The sequence below is a fragment of the Ornithodoros turicata genome, chromosome 8, assembly GCF_037126465.1.
Source record: "Ornithodoros turicata isolate Travis chromosome 8, ASM3712646v1, whole genome shotgun sequence".
Taxonomy (NCBI): Eukaryota; Metazoa; Arthropoda; class Arachnida; order Ixodida; family Argasidae; genus Ornithodoros; species Ornithodoros turicata.
In genome coordinates, this window is record NC_088208.1 from 30036570 (window position 1) to 30055696 (window position 19127).

The 19127-nt window shown below is 45.0% G+C and overlaps 1 protein-coding gene and 1 long non-coding RNA gene across 3 annotated transcripts in view; one reads left to right on the forward strand and one right to left on the reverse strand.

Annotated features, from left to right (window-relative positions):
* The window catches only part of LOC135366910 (protein unc-80 homolog), a 44451-nt gene that overhangs the window by 11684 nt on the left and 13640 nt on the right, over positions 1-19127 (forward strand). Inside the window, exons 11-48 of one of the 2 annotated variants that reach the window (XM_064599897.1) lie at positions 213-677; positions 1226-1417; positions 1515-1750; positions 1814-2052; positions 2801-2991; positions 3462-3610; positions 3672-3816; positions 3898-4072; positions 4659-4946; positions 5538-5728; positions 6079-6291; positions 6725-6860; positions 7811-8074; positions 8150-8275; positions 8643-8807; positions 9386-9582; positions 9706-9825; positions 9974-10063; positions 10511-10777; positions 11585-11723; positions 12547-12655; positions 13152-13224; positions 13367-13501; positions 13998-14190; positions 14281-14424; positions 15067-15251; positions 15355-15438; positions 15666-15734; positions 15809-15907; positions 15976-16072; positions 16131-16285; positions 16540-16686; positions 16755-16799; positions 17190-17374; positions 17450-17579; positions 17861-17926; positions 18105-18323; positions 18397-18554. In XM_064599897.1, the coding sequence (XP_064455967.1) occupies positions 213-677; positions 1226-1417; positions 1515-1750; positions 1814-2052; positions 2801-2991; positions 3462-3610; positions 3672-3816; positions 3898-4072; positions 4659-4946; positions 5538-5728; positions 6079-6291; positions 6725-6860; positions 7811-8074; positions 8150-8275; positions 8643-8807; positions 9386-9582; positions 9706-9825; positions 9974-10063; positions 10511-10777; positions 11585-11723; positions 12547-12655; positions 13152-13224; positions 13367-13501; positions 13998-14190; positions 14281-14424; positions 15067-15251; positions 15355-15438; positions 15666-15734; positions 15809-15907; positions 15976-16072; positions 16131-16285; positions 16540-16686; positions 16755-16799; positions 17190-17374; positions 17450-17579; positions 17861-17926; positions 18105-18323; positions 18397-18554 (6281 nt within the window). The remainder of the gene's footprint in view (positions 1-212; positions 678-1225; positions 1418-1514; positions 1751-1813; positions 2053-2800; positions 2992-3461; positions 3611-3671; positions 3817-3897; positions 4073-4658; positions 4947-5537; positions 5729-6078; positions 6292-6724; positions 6861-7810; positions 8075-8149; positions 8276-8642; positions 8808-9385; positions 9583-9705; positions 9826-9973; positions 10064-10510; positions 10778-11584; positions 11724-12546; positions 12656-13151; positions 13225-13366; positions 13502-13997; positions 14191-14280; positions 14425-15066; positions 15252-15354; positions 15439-15665; positions 15735-15808; positions 15908-15975; positions 16073-16130; positions 16286-16539; positions 16687-16754; positions 16800-17189; positions 17375-17449; positions 17580-17860; positions 17927-18104; positions 18324-18396; positions 18555-19127) is intronic. The other variant, XM_064599898.1, reaches the window with a different exon arrangement.
* Positions 11616-18688, reverse strand: LOC135366911 (uncharacterized). The gene is made up of 3 exons (XR_010414317.1): positions 18552-18688; positions 13299-13527; positions 11616-11689 (listed from the first exon to the last, which is right to left on the reverse strand). It is a non-coding gene; the product is annotated as an uncharacterized LOC135366911 (long non-coding RNA).

Genomic DNA, 19127 nt, shown 5'->3' on the forward strand with positions numbered 1-19127 from the left:
ACTCCGGAAACACGGAACCCTAGAATCGCAAAGGTCTGCGATGGACGTGGGGCTACGGCCCCAAAGTGCCGCGTATAATGGGAATAAGTTTTTAGCAACTAAATTTCGAGGTAAAAAACCTCGCATTATATGCGGACAAATACGGTATGTATCATGGAAGTATCATGTAATCATGCTGCACAATGTCTTAACACGTGTCGCTCGCCTCGCAGGAACTGCGCCAGTCTTTCCCCCACTCTCTGCGGCACCGTAAGCCTCACCGTGGAGGTGACCTGCGTGCCTTTGTGGAAGAAAAGCTGCGCCTCTCTGAGCGGATTCTGGACAGACTCGGCCGTGACGAGGACCTGGAGCCAATGCTGCCGCCGCCTGTAGCCGAGCCGATCCGAAGGGAGCCGTCCCCAGCCCCTCCTGAACTGCCACCCCAGCGCCCCAACTCAGCACTAGGGTTGTTGAAGCACAGTGGGCAAGAGGACAGCTTCAAGTCGGAGATGGTGCGGGGAAAGAGCCTGCCGAGCATCCACATCGTGGAGCCACAGAAGGAGGAGACCGCAGCACTAACGAAGGGCTCGGAAGTGGGGCATAAGTTGCCAGCTGTTCACACGCACAGTGTGCCCAACCCCATCATAACGGTGACTGAACATTCGCCCGTGGCTTCTATCCAGTTTTTCATCAATCAGGTACGGAATTGCAGCCAGATTAAAGGGGCAGATTAAAGTGTGAAAATTTCCTCGAGAAATGAAAGACGCCAGTTTCCGAGTTCAGTTTGTAAAAACTGACATGATAAAACTTAAGTTAGATGACATTCACATCAGGAGGGGGCAAAAACTTAGTACGAACAAATGCCGTTGACCTTGTGAATTCTAGGTGGCATACTTTTTTTAAAATTCGAATTTAATGACGCGTTTTCTGGGACATCCTGTACAATACAGATATCTTTGGGCCATTGAGATTTCTCAGTTTAAAAAAAATAAAGAGAGAGAGAGAGGAGGGAAGTAAGGAAAGCAAACATTTGCTTTACTTGACCTCACCAAGGTCATGGTAAAATTGACAATGTAGGTTGTGATCCACTTGGAGGGCCTTGTTATCATGAATATATTATTTTGATGAATAATTTATTGTTTGTGTTTGCCTTGCCTTGCCTCATCAGTAATGCATAATGCAAGTAAAAGCAGCACATGAGCAAAAGAAAGACAACACATTGCGTAACATTTTGTTTATTTTCTAGGACTCAGCCGAGAGCCCCAAGGATGAGAGTCCTCCAACTCCCATGTTTACACCTCCTTGCCACCAGTTGTCCATAACCAGAAGCCAGACTGACTCAAACATACTGTATAGCAGCGATGACCTCAACGAAGCCTCAGGATCCACTCACTACATCACTCCTGATGGCAGAATCAATCTAATGGTGGTTCTCAAGGTGATTTGTTTTTCTTCCATTACCATCCGCTGATATTTCGTATGTGTTATATGTGCTCAATGGGAATGACGCCCGACGTTGCTTGGACTTGACACAGGCTGTCCATGCTGTTACTCTGCGAGATACTAGCTGTTCTCTTCGAGTTTGTGAGGAAATCCTCCACATTGTTGAGCTGCTGCTGTCGTTGGACATACTTCCAAAGCCAATGAACAGGTACGAAGACAGTGATCTCTGGGGTGCTGATGAACAAAAGGTCTCTGGCACAAAGAGCGACTTCGACAAACGCAACGACGAATTGACGACGCACAATCTTTTCGTTGACACCGTAATCAGGTAGGGCGGTCCGTTGCTTCTCCCCGGCCCTAATTTAGAGCCTTATTTAAATGCGCTTTACAGAGTAATCAAGCACCTTGGCTGTCCTCATGGATGCGGAGAAGGGCATAGATCTAGCAGTGCTGACACTGTGCGTGGGCGTGCACAGATTTGCCTAGCGCAGCTCAATCAAGCAGATGAATCTCAGTTTCGCCACTTTCTCAGAGAACTGGTCAGATCACGAGCCTTGCCTGAAGTAGTCGACATCTTCCATGCCTTCGTTGGGTTCTGTGCTGAGACTGGTTCCCTTCTATCGCCGCTGAGTAAGCTTTTCTCGCAGCATGAACGTTGTGCAAGTGCTGTCGGCGCATGTTATTACTGTAACGCCTCGCCTCAGGGGAACGTTGGAATAACTGGCGATAATGTTTGTTGGTTAAAGCTGAAACCTTACTGACCCGCACACAATAATTCAATTCTTCTCATCATTAATGTGTTTTGTGCAAAGCAGAGCAGCAAATTTTCGTGCTCTTTTTTTGGACCATTGGGGCCAGGCAGAGAGATGTCTTCAGAAATGAGGCCCTCAGTCTGGTTTGTCTTTGCTCCTTCAACTTTGCTGAAGTAGCATAAGTCATTTACTGTGACATCTCTCGAATTGATTAGTTCTCATCGGCAAAAGCAAAAGAGCCCCCACTGTGGTAGCGCACAATATAAAAGGTGAAATGCTTAATGTAAAGAAACAGATAACTTTTTAACTGAATATCATGGATGCACAGGGCACCGGTTAAACGCACATTTCCTTTTCTTTCTCCCTCTCTGTTTGCTACATGTTTTTTTTCTTTATGTCTATATAAGAACAGTAGTTGTGCCTTTTCTGTAGAGTTCTAAAATGGGACCATTCGTGAAACAAAATCTTTGCAGTTACCAAATGTACCAAAACACTAACCCATCTTGTAGCAAATTATTGGCTGTGGAAAGTAATACGGGAATGACTGTAAATAGTTGCGTGCTCTATATGATGCAGTTCACTCATATCTTGAAGCCTGATTGGTCATTCTTATTCGTGTCTTCCAGCTCAAAAGAGGACTAGTACAACGAGTAGTCAAGACGGTGGAGCTCGTAGTGGCTATGCCAACAACTTCGGGGCAGGTCACGGGTCGCTTTCGGGCAAAGGCATTGAAGGAGTAGTAGTTGCTTGTACATTCAAGGCACTGGTCACACGACTTGCCAAGTGTGGACGGGAATTGAAGAGTCAAGAAAACATGGTTAGTGCACGTCTTGTTGCAGTATACAATATTTGTTGTCGAGCAGCATTAAAGGAGCACTAAATATAGACCACCAAAAGTTAATTTCAAATTATTTTAATGGATCTGTTCGTTTTGTGGTGGTGTTGTAACTTCAAAGCTTCATTCAATTACGAGGTCACAACCAAATTATACCACCTTCTCTCTCTCTGCGTTTTTTTCATGAAAGTTCATTGCACATGTCCGTTCAGTGTAAGCGAGTTGCGGTCACGCGGTTGTTCGCTGTATCTGAGAAAAAGCTAAACTTAATGCGTTTTTTGACGGTGGAGTCATTGTAGTTCGTAATAAGCGAGCATTCTTTCTACGTTTATTTCTACGTTCTTTCTACATTCTTTCTACGTGACGTTTATAACTGGGCTCAACTGCATATTGTGACTTGTGTTTGCTGATTTATTTATTTTTTCTCTTTCTTTCTTTCTTGTCCTGCCTAGTCGCTGTACTGCGACTTGCGTCAGCTGATGAGCTACATTCATGACAACCACGGAGGAATTTTTCGTAGGGTTGCATTGAGTGGCATGTTGGATAGTGCAGACCGTCCAAATAAGAAGAAGAATTACGTTCCAGGCACTCGAATCGTCAGGTGCGGGAAGCAGCAGAGCAAGGGGGGAGAAACGCCTTCTAAAATGATTGCTTGTTTTCAGGCACGCAAAATCTTTGGAGCATGATGACCTGCGTGACCCCGTTTTCTCGTCCAGTGTTTTTGTTGTTGATGAGACAGCTGTGGAGAAAAGCAGTAGAAAGTCATTCTTTCGCAAACGAGGTGTGAGAAAGGTGCCCAGTGCACAGGTAAGCAGCCTGCCGTGATGTTCTTGTTCGCAGATCTTTGTGAAACGATTGCACAGTTCTCACTCTATGTTTACATGGCAGAGCATACTGGACGAGAAAGAAGACCCATCTGCTTGTCCAAGCCCTGCTCCTGGACAGACAACACCTTCTTTCTCGAGACAGCATCGTGCACTCACTCCAAGACTAAGTGTCTCAGAAGGGGACAACATATCTCTCACCCCTAAACACAACAACAAAGGATCCAAGTTCACACTGGGTATGTAGCCGCTAGCCTGCTTTTCACATAGAATATGCGTCTTTCTGATCGTTTAATGTGTATGTATTTTAGGATAGAACCAGTTTTTATTCCCCGATTTGTATCATCATCACTTAGGGCAACCCCCCCCCCCCCCCCCCCCCAAAAAAAAAAAAAAAACGAAAACGAAAATGAACCTGGCAAAGTGCCACTTCATCCACCAATATGGGCATTGGAGAATGCTCGCTCTCGTTCTTCCGCATCTCATGTTCATCTAAAATACGAGAAGTGTGTTTTTCTTTATTTTCCACCCGAAGATCTACTTTTCCACCTGATATCGCCCGATTTTACCCATTTTTACGGCTCCTGAAATAAAACCCGATTTTCCCCGGTTCCTCAGCCCCGGTTCCCAAAACCCGGGTTCCCCAGCTGAAAAAAAGTTTGAGAACCTATGTTCTATGCCCAATACCTCACGGGCCTCTCCAGTGGAGAGAGCCCCCTATAAATTTTGCGCATCGTGCTTACCAGGTGGAGCACCCTTTCTATTTGGTCAAACGCGGAGTGACCAAGTTTTATTGCAAGCTCCCGAATTCCCTTTTCGTGACAGTGAGTTGGCTGAAAGGGGATCGAAGCGGAAAAGGAGATCCCGGCGAAGAAGACAGTGGGAGCTCCCAGGGTCCTGCAGACAGTTCTCCAGGAACTGAACGAGTGCAGCGACGCTCAAGCGGAGTCGGTCGTGGGGGTGGACAGCAACAGCGCCCTCCACAGAAGTCATCCAGCCACATGAGCCTCACCCTGCTGCGCGCGCGACGACGCATGGAAGACCAGCTCAACAAGTTTGGCTTCGGCCGTAGCAAGAGCAAGCATGGCAGCTTTGAGGAACCGCCAGGAAAGGGTGAACACCTTTACACGTGCCGTCAAACTCATTCATGACAGTCTGGTATTTCGTGATAGCTGCGAACCAGGTTCATTCCTTTCACGAGCTTTTACATCGAAACGTATGTGATTAGGGCTTCGTAGTAACTGTAAAAATGTGTTCGAAGGTGACTTTATTTCCACAAGAACGGTTAGTAATCAAAGGACCCTTTAAATACCATGCCAATGATGAGGACGGTGCCCAGAAGAAGAACAGTCTCTGTTCGAAATATCGGCGGCTTCTGTCCTGAGGCAATTCCCTTCCTACATCTCTACCGGTTCGCTGGATTTCTACCCATCTACATGTTTCACCAAGTTCCCTGCCAATCTTCTAGGGGAGGGCCCTGTAGCTGAAGGTGCTTGCATGGTTATATGTGCATCACAGAGCTTGGGATCAGAAGCAAGTCTTTGCTTCGACCTCCCTTAGCACCATATTTGTCCTCAGCAGGAGAATAGCCATTATGGAGCAGATATTTTATGTGACGCCTACTGCTAGCCATCCGAGAGTTTCTCTACCGATGCCCATGCTTCCCATCTTATGAGGTTCGCTAAGTGCTGTGCACATTTGCAGATCTGAGTCGCAGAAACTCCTTTGATTTGGACCATAATCAACGCGAAGGAGAAATGCTCATAGTGAAGGAAAGTAAGCTCGTTAACATCAAGTTGGTACAGGATGGCATGCTGCGCTTGGCCTTCCTTCAAGAGGTATGCCAGCCAGGAGCCATTCCTGATCCTCCACTGTTGGCTGCAGCACTAGACCTGGTAAGTTGCAGTGAATGTGTTCGATGCCCCTATTCATGGTTTCATTTTGATGTCCTAAACGCTACTGGTGGAGTCATGAAGTATGGATCCATTAAAAGTCCATTGGTCCAAGTAAAATATGCAGGAAAAAAGGGAGTTCAACATTTGAGCATCCATGTTGGGGATGCATTGCACAGGTTATGGATGTAAATAGAGTAGTCTGTATGAGTTATGTAGTGGTAAGCTGGCAGACTACATTAGTCTTTGCTGTCTTTCAGCAAAATAGCAAATCATCACACTAGTCAGCCCCTTCTGTGGTCATCACTCGACTTTCTTTCGACTTTCTTTCGACTTTCTTCTCTTTGGAACAGAAAGCACCAGTGGTGTCTCGAGCAGCGCTGTACCTGGAGTGTGCTCAATTTGTGCATCGCTGCAACAGAGGCCACTGGCCAACATGGATGAAGCTAAACCTGCCAGTGTTCCGCCCATCTGGTCCTCTTGCCAATCGAGGAACCCCATCTGGAATGCACAGAACCCATATTTTGCAACGGGCAGCGGGAAGAATGTTTTTCCAGTGGGCAGAGGTACATTGCTCAACCGCAAAAGCTTAAAACTGTTCAGAGCTTTGAGCAAATCGTTAGAGCTCCAGCATGGAATTTATGCCTTTCCAGTCGCTATATGTGACTCACACTTAAAGGGGCAACTAGTTGAAACACGGACTTACATTTGAGAACAAGTTGTTTTTGCATTTTAGTGCCCCTTTAAGAAACATCGTTTCACTTTTTGGTGTAGAGTTAGTTAATTATATTGGTGTAATTTAATTCTAAACAATTAATTCACAAAATTAATCTAAACTTATTCGCTTATTAATTAGCAAAATTAAGTTTATTTTATTATTAAATGAGATCACATCAGTTCATTAAATTAAAATTAAAATCGGTTTTGAAACCCGATGGACCTCTCCAACGAAGAGAGCCCCTCTAAATTTTTTTCAGTCCTCTCGTTTTTTCCTCGTAGGCCATCGGGGCTAGGCTGGAAGAAATGCTTCATACGGACGTTCAGGATCAGATTGAACTTTCCGCACTCGCTGCCGATGAACAGAAACGACGGCAGTGTAGGACGGAAGATGAAGAGGAAGATTTTTTGGATGAAGGTGAGGCCATTGCCGTACCATATTCATACCACGTCATACCATGTATTCACATGGGCAACGTCCCCGCGTAATATACCGTGATTTCATGCGTATAGGCCGCACCGCAGAAAAGCTGCAGGACCCGTTTTTAGGAACGTTTTGAAAATTTTCTGGCAGATAAGCCGCACTCGCAGATAAGCCACGGGCGATACGACGTGAATGATTTGTGCGACAAGGGAGACCATAGAGAAGGCCATAAAACCCTGTGGTCCATACTCCGGAGTCGGCATGGTGTACAAGAAGGGGTTCAGTCAGTTCTAGTGGTCTACCCAGATCGGATTGTGCCCATGTTGCGTGTTTTTCATGGATCGCTGGGTCGGTGGTCTTCCAGAAGACACCAGGAAGGTCAATCCTACTCGAATGTGGACGCGTCCCTGTTACGTACTGTTCGTGCATCGGCAGGGTGGTGCTGCCCTAGAGACACTGTCGGTTCTTTCGTTAAAACCGGTGTATGGGGAAAATACCAAGGAAAAATAGTGATCAGATAAGCCGCACCGTTGGATAAGCCGCAGAGCGCCTGCTAGAAAAAAAATTGTGCATAAGCCGCGGCTAATACGCGTGAAATTACGGTAGTAGTGAAAGAAACACACACACACATACAAAAAAAGAACTCCTCAGAAGTTATGGTACGCGCTGAAGTGACAGCAAAAAGCTAGCAACATTCTTCACATCTTCTGCCGAGTGTTCTGGGGAATGTCGTTCACGTCAGTGCACGGTACAGTGCTGGACAAAAGTTTACGGAACGTGTTCGCTCCCAATCACCTGTTCGCAAGTCCGTAGGGTACCATTCGCCGCTGGCGTGTCACTCCGGGGAAGGAATGCGCCGGAGCACGTTCCGTAAACTTTTGTCCAGCACTGTCCACGTCCTTGCCAGGGAAGTCCTTATATATCTTTTTTTTTTTATCCCCCAGCAAGCATCAATCCAGCAGGGAACAGCTGTCCATTTGCGCTGAAGATGGCAGCCTGTCAACTGCTGCTGGAAGTGACGGCATTCCTCCGCGAGACCTACCAGTTCCTGCCGCAGAAGGCGACCAGAACGTCCGCACGGGAACGTCCAACGTTTGAGCCACGCAGTGTAAATGCTAACCGACGCTGGAGCATGGCCCTGAGCACTCTCGGAGTTAGCCAGACCTCGGCTCACAGCCTAGTGTCGCTGGCAGAGCAAACTCATCCTGGTAAGCGTCTGTCCCCGTCGCTCTGTGGTGTGAGCGGGATGATTCGCTTCACTCGATGGCGCGGTTTCTACGCAGTTGTGGTCGGGGAAAGAAGAATTAGCTTTGTGCTTCACGAAGCTGATGCTGAAGGAGAGTCTGAGAACAGCAGCAACAACACGGTGAATGTTCAAGAGGAGTTGGCTCTGCCAGATGAAAAGCGAGGTTCGAAACATTGCTGAATTCTCTGGACTTTGTTTGCTGCTGGCTTGTTTCTATGAAGAAACAAATCCTAGGTCTTGCATAGCTTTCGAAAGACCTAGCACAGGGAACGCTGGATGCTAGACGGATAAGGAATTACACGGTACAGGTATTACTTTCAGCTGAACTTTAATGATGGGTTTTCAACCGGCAAAGGTACACACATTACATGGGTGTGTTAGGAGGATCTTTTCCTGGATTTAAGCACATTTACATTTTACCCGTGGTATAATTCTGCACAGGGATTGTACTTGTTGGTGTTGTGTTTCTTGCCGCTAGCAACTTTTCTCGATGGACCCTCAGAGAGTGAAACAATGTTGTGTTCCTGAAGGCCGACGGATTGCACAGGGAAGGCCCCACCTCCTCCGGAGGGCTGGGGGGTCATCTGCAGGGCACAACTCCAGCTTCAAGCGCTGCAGTCTTAAGTTGAAGAAGCCCGGCGACAGAAAGTCCCGGGCACGTTCCTCAACGTTTGCTGAGGATGAGGAAGAAGGAGGTCAGTGCTGTCAGTGCAACCTAGATAAAGAAAGCCTGATCGCTTAAAACGGTGTCACATAGTCCTTAAAGGGGCACTAAAATGCAAAAGCGATTTCGCTTCAAATTACGTTACACGCTAGATTAATTTCGTATTTGTTATCATAATTCGAAACTTTGATTCCGTTACGAAGCTACAATCGAAGTTATACCGGACTCTTTCATGCTTTGGCGCTAAGCAGTGAACGTCATTTGAACTCGTACATCAGCGTTTTTAGTCCACGCTGCACATGCACGTGCGCGTGGTTTTGCCATGCCATGAAGCAGTCCCGGTTTTGCATTTTAGTGCCCCTTTAAGAGCCTGTCAATTGCGACCATGCTCCTGGTGGCCGTAGCCACGGAGATGAGCCGCTGGCAGCCACATGGGCAGCCGCTGGTAGACTTGTGTTTGAAATCGTCTGTGCTGATTGGCTGAAGCACTCCATGGCAAAGGAGTGAGCAGAGGCACCAAGCAGGCTTTCTGCACCTAGGTGGTGTTGTTTCTTTAGAGGGAACTTTTTTTTTGTTTTTTGTAAACACTCTTTCTGTCTGTGCTTATAGGGTTACGCCGCACCGAAAGCATCAAGTCGCGCCGCAAGGTGAGCGCCGTGTCGGACCGCAGTGACACCAGTGAACGGGCAGACGTCAGTGGAGAAGAATCTCCTGGTGTTCTAAGTGATGAGCAGGCACCGGAAAGCCCAGTTGATTTATTGGAGTGTGACGATGCCATCATCACTAAGAAGATGCCCTGGCTCAAGGTACTGCTTTATTGGGATACCCTCTGGCAGAGCAAAATGACGTGTTTTTGGGACAAGGACATCTACGTGACTCGGATTCCCTTTGCACTGTTAGAACAAGGTTTTTTTCCGTCTGACAAACAGGTCACTGTGCAACTGTGCAGTTCACTGAACTTCACGTGCGCACACCAGCAGTTCTGTCATCCCAATTGTTACCGTCGACAGATGAGGGCTTGTAACAGGCTAGTAAAAAGTGTTCGAAAGGTAAGTTCGCTCTGCACATTTGGGAATGCTTTGAGAGACAGTGTGAGAATGCTTTGCTGGACCTCACCCCCTACTGATGCCACTGAGTTTATGCATGCTACCAACATTCATTTTGCTGCCTTGAAAGGAGGTAATTTTTGCTTTACAGGTGTATGGGGATGACTTTGGCCTTGTTCAAGACATGGGTAAACAACAAGAAGATAAGGAAGGAGGGAAGAAAGACAAAAAATTCAAGAAGGTAAGAATATGCGACATGAAGCCCACTGTTGACGTAGAAAACAGAAGGTGCATGCTCTAGCAGTCCTGCTGGATCAGTATGGGGTCGGTGGGTCAATATTTGTGTTTGTTCATTTCATTTGTGAAAGAAAATCCACACACCAAAAAAGCTTGTCATGACTACCCTGTCCTGAAATCCTCATTGTCAGAGATAACCCAACTGGACCTGTCTCACAATTGGGGATAAATTCAAATTAAAATAGGTTTCTATAAATAATGCACATGCATATAATGCCAATGTTTTGCACATAGTTTGTTTTAACTAAACAGAGGTTGATACCATCTCATGCCAAATTAATTTTCGCTTCCTTTTGGTCTAGCTTCCTCTCAACACGCAATGTTCCACACATTTACATCCTTCTCCGCACGATTATTACGTAACTATAATACACTCCCTTCCCTCACGTAGATCATTACAGGGCCAAGCTCTCCATTGAAGCGGAAAGCCAGCATTGCACACAACCTGGAAAAGTTGGAGAAAGCCCTAGACGCTCCCTATGGGGGAATAGGAAGTGGAGCACGTTCCCTGCATAGCAGCGCCACCTGCCTGGCTCACGACATGGAGGGTGGGCTAGTTGCAGGCGAAGCAAAGCTGACCATTCCTCCTACTGAGTCAAAGAAGAAGTCTCATACGCCCAAGGAGGAGAACCCTATGCTGAAATACCTCAAGACTCAGGTAACTCATGCACTAGAGCATGGCATGGGCGCGGCGGGCTTGACCATTATGGGACGGGGCGGGCAGGGAAACCTAGAAATGAAATCCTTCATAGATAAGATAGGGCATAGATAAGACACACTCTCCAGACAGACAGACTTGAAATATCAACAACCTTTATTCAGACAGCTATCTAGTTAAATACACAAAAAAGCAAGAAAGAAGGAGTTGTAGGGGAGAGAGTATGCTACATCCTTTTTGCATGTTTCTATAGTAGGTGGTACTCCTGGGGAGACAAGGAAACAGAGGCTTCACGGGCTCTTCATTTTATGTGACAGAGCTATATAAATTTGAAACGGATTGGGATTGATTGGCAGGGTGTGTCTGCCAACCTGGAAAGCGGGGAATTGTCAAGGAATTTTGATGTGACTGGAAAAGTATCAAAACGTTAGGAGCACCAAGTTCCCTTTTTCTTTTCCAGGGAATTCGCTTGAAATAGTCAGTGAAAACCTGGAAAAGTCTGGGAATTTGAAGGCTGCAATTTGGTAGACACCTTGATTGGAAACCTGGTTTGTGACTTATTTCAAATCATGAAGACCTTTGCCAAACCTTGCAGTGGAGGTTCACATACAAGATCCCTGTATTCACATGCACTGAATGACTTTAACTACTGCCAGTATACTTTTTTACGGTAATCTTGCTTGTCGCCTCAACAAAACGAGGGCAATATCTTGGCTTCGAGCCAGACAGAAGCACACATCTTTCGAGTGCAGTGAGAAATCTATGCAGCACATAATTCTGTAATTCTCTCGACTTTCTTCCACTTAGGTGATGAGCCTTTTCCATAGTCCACTGTCAACCTTGATCAAGGGCGCCGTTGTTGCCTCTGAAGACACATTCGTTGAAGCCATGCCTTTGGCGTGGGAGCTTCTGCTGGAAAGTGATCAGCAGTTGACTGCTGCTGCCGGTACGTAGTGTTCATTATGTTTCCGGTATAAACCGTTGAAAATAATTAAGCATGCGCGAATGTTCGACTCTTTTGAATACCAAAGCAAATAATTATATTGAAATTGAATACAGATATTTATATTTTTATATAAATAACTATTATTATAAACTATTATTATTACTACTCGTTATTAACTTTGCATTATTAATCATCATGATATATAATAACCATTTTTATGTAACTTTGAATCGAATTGGCCCCAAGGGTGCCTGACCTCATCAAGCTGCCTTCCTGGCAGCTTTTGGGCAGCGCCTCCCACTGCCAATGTGGGTAAATAAAATTATCATTATAATTGCCCTTTTAGGGCCTTGGGGTTCTGAATAAATGAAATGAAAATGAAATGAATTGACGTTTCTTCCAAACCGAACATATTCAAATAATTCGAAAGCTGCATATGCAAGGCTAGAAGCAGCACAAGGAAGAACACAAAAACAAAGTGAGCTCTACTTCACATTCTGATCTATACGAATATGTCATGTATATACATGCTGCGCACACGTTTATATATCTGCGCGTGCACCACACATGCATCAGGCCCGGTTACTCAGCTATTCACTTCATATTCGATTCGGTTGTATAACTATTTGCTTCATGTTTGCTTTGGCCATGTATCCATTCGCTTCGGTCTTAAAATAATCATTTGCACATGCCTGAAAGTAATGATGCGAAACGTAAGGCAGGCAACAGGAATAGAGAGTACGACGCGGCAAGAGCGAAAAATTGAGATGAACACTGTTTCTTTTCCTTGCCTTCCTCCGTCGTGTCCTTACACGTCCACCAGCTGTTGTCTTCATTCTGGCGGCTGTCAGAGTGCCCGAACACGCTTCCGAGCTGGTCACACGAGAGCTCAGGAGCGAGGACACAATGCAGAGAATCAACGCACTGCTGAGGTACTGCGCAGGCCATGGCCTTGGCACAGCTATCTGCCTGTCGTATCTAGTTGTGTGGCTGATTGCTATGTGTACGCAACCACTATGTGCATGTCATGCATCACAGCACACTTGTTTGCATAGTAGTGTCAGGCGATTCGGGCTGAAACTGCAATGCTGAATGACGTGGTTTGTATGAATGTAGACATCGTGTACGAAGAGAAATGACCGCCTCTTGCTAGCGATTTTAAATCGACTGCTTTGACCTCAAAACTCGAAAATGTGACATGCCGACGGACATTATTTTCATCAAAGCACAGCTCTGCTTGGACAACCAGCTGCCCATTATTCTGGTTCGTTGCATGCACAACATGCGTCCTCTTGTCTGAACTGCTTGGCTTCGATGATTGTGCTGTTTTCGAATAAATGTAGTGTATGTCAGTCACCTCCTATAGTTAAGGTTTGCCATGTATTTTGTAAACCTTTCCCCACGTAAACCTTCCTTCTATTTCATCAGATTCCAGGTACTTTGGAAATTTCGCTACCAGTGCTGGCTAAGAATGGAAGAAGCAGCTCATTTAGTCTTCAAGGTAAAGTGTACTCATAGTGTTCAGTGGCTGTTGCTCCCAAATAAAATGTATTATGAACGCAACATTACTATTACCTAATGGAGCTTTTGTGTAGCCACGAATTCTGAAGAATCCTTGCAGAAATGCCCCGTCCTTGCTGCAGGTGCCACCTCCAATGATTGAGTTTACCCTTCCGAGCCCACGTATTGCACTGGACTGCGCCCCTGTAGCTGATCCTCCGTGGATGCCTCAGGTGAAGGCGAAGGTCGAAGAGGTCACCATCAATCAGGACCAGTCGGTAAGAAGTGGAAGAAAACTTCCATCCTGGAACATAAAGGGGTTGGCCTAGGAGTGGGGCACTACATGTTCTAACGTTTTGTGGAGAATGTCAAAGGATTATCGGGCTGCATTCTGCGTTAATGTGTGACATCACGTTCTCTTTCAAATGGACTCTAAGAGGGAGATTTGCTAAAGGTAGCATACGAAAAGATCACATGCTATAGTTTAAAGCCGTAGCATAGCAGCAGAACAGACAGCATTGATGAAATGACAGTGCTACAACACTAAACAAGTCTGCACATGCACAAGACTCAACATGAGTTGTATGCCGACATACGTGCACCTCAGACAGTGGCTCATGATTCCTCTTGTGTTACAAGAATTGAATCTCAATTTTTTTTTTATAAACTTCATTACGATTCAGAGCAAGATTGTTATTGTTCCTCTCTGCTTGCTTTAGATGTGCAACAACATATCAACTGTTCCCATTACATAACCTTTCAAATTTTTGTCAGCTGCAGAGGTCGTTTGTGACGGCGACACAAACTCGACGCAAGCAGCAGATGGAGTTGATACATCGAGCCCTCCAAGCTGAAGAAGAGAAAAAGTGCAACGAAAGGGAAAACTTCCATATCACCTCAGTTGCTGTAAATGTACTTGCAGCATACGAACCAGCATTGTTTCATGCTGTTGATGAACATGAAGAAGGTATTGTTACCATGGCACACCCACACCCCTGCTTACAAGTGTTGCATGCACAATGTTTATATGGTTCCTTTTTCTGTCCTTTCATGGTAGGTGATGAAGATCAGCAAGCAGAACGAACATCCTCACACCCAATCCAGGTGGCACATGCCTTGTTTCCATCTTGCCTTTGCTCTGCAGCTGTGTCAATCATAAATCTTCTCAATGACGCTGAAGTCGGCGCAGAGGGCATAGCAGGTACATTTTGCTTAGAGTATAGTGACCAGTGATGGCCACTAGCTACTTCTACAGTAGTTTAACTATAATTACTAACTACTTCATGATGGAGTAGTTTAACTAGTAGTTCAACTACTTTTCAGGGGAGGTAGTTAAAACTACTTCTATAACTACTGCAATGTATTTTAACTACATCTCTAACTACTTAGCGTTGTCCATCGACACCAATCCCATTCTATAGTGTTCTTGAACACCTAAATATGAATCACAAGCAGCGATAAAAGAGAAGATTTAGTACACACGGATGCCACAATTGCTCTGCACTTCCGTTCTCATCAAACAAGTAGCTCAAGGAAGCACAATTGTGCTGTAAAGCTTGCGGCAAAATCGGAAGTAGTTGGCGCCTGCAGTGACCTAACCACTGCAGTTAACTACTCGAAATAGTAGTTTAACTAGTAGTTGCACACTACATTTCTGCAAGTAGTTGATAACTACTTTTTAACTACAATCAGGTAGTTTGACTAGTAGTTTAACTACATGTAGTTAACTACTGGCCATCACTGATAGTAACTCAAGCACGCACAACTTTAGGTCTCAACCTTACTAATCATTTACTTATTACTATTAATTACTATTAATTATTCTACTATTGCCATGTTCCAGTGTACGAGGTAGCCTATCGCGTGGTGTGGCTGTGCCTCGTGGAAGACACAGCCCTGTTCCTGCGCTATTTCCTAGAACGTTTGACTAGAGAAAAGCAGGAAACAGTAATACAGATACTGAGGCGGCTGCTGCGCTTTGTTCCGAGACTACCAGCTCAAGCTGCACATACGCTCTACAATTATCTGGTGACTACATACGAGTATTGTTTAATCCGTGCTCGTTCCCCAGTTACGGGAGCGCCTGCAAATGGCACTCATGGGTTAAATGCATTTTCGCTCTTAATTGTAGATTGGATATATCATGTTCTACATCAGAGCACCAGTTGAAGGAGGTACTGAGCTTATTGCAAATGCCCTCTCCATCCTGTGGTTGGTAAGGTCATGTAACTTCTGCTTTTTAAGTGATACTTTCCTCTTACGCAGCTCATTTTGCATTTTTGTAGCAGTAAACTATTCCAATAAAACATGGCGAAGATTGGGAGCTATTATTGGACTAATAAAGTTTTCAATCATTGTGATGCTTTATGGTTTGAGAGGCAATTAAAATGTGTAATCATTGTGAAGTGTGCCCTGTATGCATCTTTTTTTTTTAAATTGCAGGTTGTGCCAAGTGTGTATGGGTTGTATCTCAAAGATCTCAAACAAATATTGAGGAAAGAGCAGTGTGATGTAAGCAACGGTTTACAAGTTCTTGCGTAAGAAATGTGTCATCCAAAACCAAGTCTCAATTGGCACAATTTCAGGCTACTCTGCTGATCACTGCGAATGTTCCAAGTGCCAAGAAGATCATCGTCCATGGTACAGATGCCAGTGGAATACCGTCCCAGTTTCCGATCCATGAGGTCCGTCTTTTTTTCTTTTATCGGTCCACTATCGGCGCGGATGAAATACTTTTTATTCAACATTTCAGGACACACAGTTCTCACACATCCTGCAGGACAGTCTAGACTTTTTTGGCATCGAGGAGAGTCAACAAAACTGTTACTTCCTGGTTGACACAAAAACGAGTACGTGTTGATGTGCTGTGCACGTGATTTGAGTAACACGCTGATATTTATTCCGCAGATCAGATGCATAACCCAAGTGCCTTTGTACGTGACTTTTACTTCTTCAAACGGTCACAGTACCCTCAGTTGACCCTGTTAAAGATGGATCCTGACGAGGCCTTTGAAGCCTTGCAGCAGCAGGCATTCTCATTGCATTTAATTGAAGTGGGCAAAGTGAGTACTAGACAGTAAAGTTTTCGTAGTAATAAAACACGACACAGTTTCCTCACGGATTCACCAAGAGAAAGAATAGGACTGGTTGGTACTGGTTCATATTTCAACAGAAGTAAAAATGGAACAAGTACTGAGGATAGAGTTCAGAGGATTGGCAACAACTGAAGGCTTTATTAAGCAAACACAGAAAACAGCATTTTTGCTAAACACCTGCACAGGCACTCACATTATGTGTTTATGCATACATATTTCAGGTGCTGATGAGCCTATCTATTTTAAGAACAAGCCATCAGCTTGCACCGCGAGTGTTGTTCCTACACGATGAGCTTACCAAACTGCCTGCATTTCCTCGAAAAGCACTAGAAGCCGACTTCGAGCTCTACAGTGGGAAATTTGGAAGGGTAAGGCTCCTTACATGTTGAGGACATGGAATTGGTTTTTGACATATTTCTCTCGTTTGATTCTGCAGGAAGTTTTAGGAATGGATACTCTGCACAAAATGGTTTGGGTTAAGGTGAGAATGAACAGTGCTTTCTTTATGTGATACGTCATGTGGTCTTCTTCATATGATATGATGTTGCCTCGCTGGTGCATCTTGTCATTTCTTTTCCCTCCATGTGTTTGAGATGCCTCAGCCAGAATCCGTCCATTGCATTACTATGCTTACACATATTTGTAGTTCACATGGATGATAACATTTACATGAACAGGAATAGGCAGCCGGAATATTCACAATTCAAGCGCATCTGATATGCATGTTTTGTGTCTATTTAAGAATGAATACGGCAAAGTAGTCTTACAATTTCACAATAATATAATTTCCATAGAGTATTGAAGCAGCTCGGACTGTCACAATGTAATGTGTAACTAGCGCGATGCATTTAAGTACTATTTCTTCTTGCAGCTTATGGCCCGGATGTTCGAAGCAATGGCAGGGTTTTTTGCACATTCCTCCGACATTCACCTTTTCCTCAATGTGGTGAATGGGGCCTTAGTGCTGCACCCTGAGGACGCAACGATACTTCGGCTCTGTATGGCGACCTACATAAATGCGGCACATCAGTTCAAGAACATTTTTGCTTCAAATGGGTACGACATTGCTTTCATATATCAGGGAGGAGAAAGTGCTTGCCCCATGTTACGAGCGCTGGATATTTTTTTCAGATACCTCCTGATCATGCCTACCATACTTCAGATCTACTCCAATCACCAAACAAATGGGCTGCTGTGTAGGACTGTTGAGTTCATCTGCAAACAGTTTTACATCATGCACCGTAAACCTTTCATCCTTCAGGTGCAGCCTCATTGACATCCGATACTACACGTTTTCCCGGCGATTTTAATCCGAGCGCCATCGAAATCAATGCACGTGCCATGCAAACTTTATGGGGCATGGATTAATCTAGCTGGCACTCGGATTAAAATCGCCGGGAAAACCTGTAGATATACTAGTATTTTTATATTTAATTGATACGTATGATCTAATTGATTGATATTGATTTGGTTGATACGTGCCACCAAGCACCTCCATGCATTCAGCACACACTCTTACAAGAGATACTCAATTGCCTGCAGATGTTCGGAAGCGTAGCACCGTTACTTGACCTTGACACGGGCAACAACTACGGTGACGCCAACAAGGTTCGTTTAAGCTTTGCTTTAAGCTTTGCTTTAAGCTTTGCTTTAAGCTTTGCTTTAAGCTTTAAACTTTGCTTTAAGCTTTTAACTTTGTCGCGCTTTGTTTCGTTTTGTTTTGTTCTCGTTTGTGTGTCTTCATTTGTGTGGCTTTGTTTTACGATTGTATCTCGTTCGTTTACAGATGCAGCCAAAGGCATTTTTCCAGTTGCTACAATCTCTGGCCCAATACATTGTGGATCCGCTGGACATCCTCGAACTGGTGGATGCAGAAAAGCCACTGAGGGCCCTTGATTTCTGTTATCAGATGGATCCCGATACGTTAACAATCTTAGATGCTATCTCGCTCTGCGTTACTGTTGTATCGTATGCATCAGATTCCCACAGGGGGCATCAGATGTTGGTAAGGTCATTTTGAAGTTCGAATTTTAAAACGTCGAGTGTGCACGTTCCTTACGCTGGCCACGACGTTTTAGACAATTTTGGAAGCCATACTGCCCTTCTACCTGAATCACCTGCAAGCCTTGACAACAAAGAAAGAGACCCCAGGAGGCCCACGCACTGAACTCCAGATGATCCACAACGTGTCAGTTAGCATGAAAACTCTCATTAGTAACTGTGAGGCTCTTACCAGGTGAGAATATCATCCGCAATGTGTTCAAATCACGACCCTACTAGATTCTAATGACCACATCATGATCGGCAAACCCTATGAGGAGCCCGTCCACACGATCCGCTAGGGGGAGTCACTCATCGGCCCGCGAGATCTACATCATGATTGGACAATGGAAATTTGAATTTTGAACGCGCAGAAGCGGACGTACGATTACCGTAGCAGATGACAGCAACAGCTCCTATGAAAACGCGTAGAATGATGATGATAATCAACTTTAGAAAGAAGAATCTCCTGTGGGACATCCACCGCTTGTACAAAAATACTAAAGTAAGCTAAAGTGTACAGAGTATTGCAGAAATCGAGGAAGCAATAACCGGGCCGTTGAGTAGCGCCACCGCTAGCTTCTAAATGCGGCGCTGGGAAGGGGTGTCCATGACATGGTCGTTATAATCTAGTAGGTCACGGTTCAAATATAATTCTTGTTTTCTCAGAGCATTCATTCTTACTGGCTTGTTTGGTTGGCTTGGCTAGTGCTCACTTTAGTTCAGCCATTTGTTGTTCCTGTCCTCAAAGGGTCATCACACCTTCTCC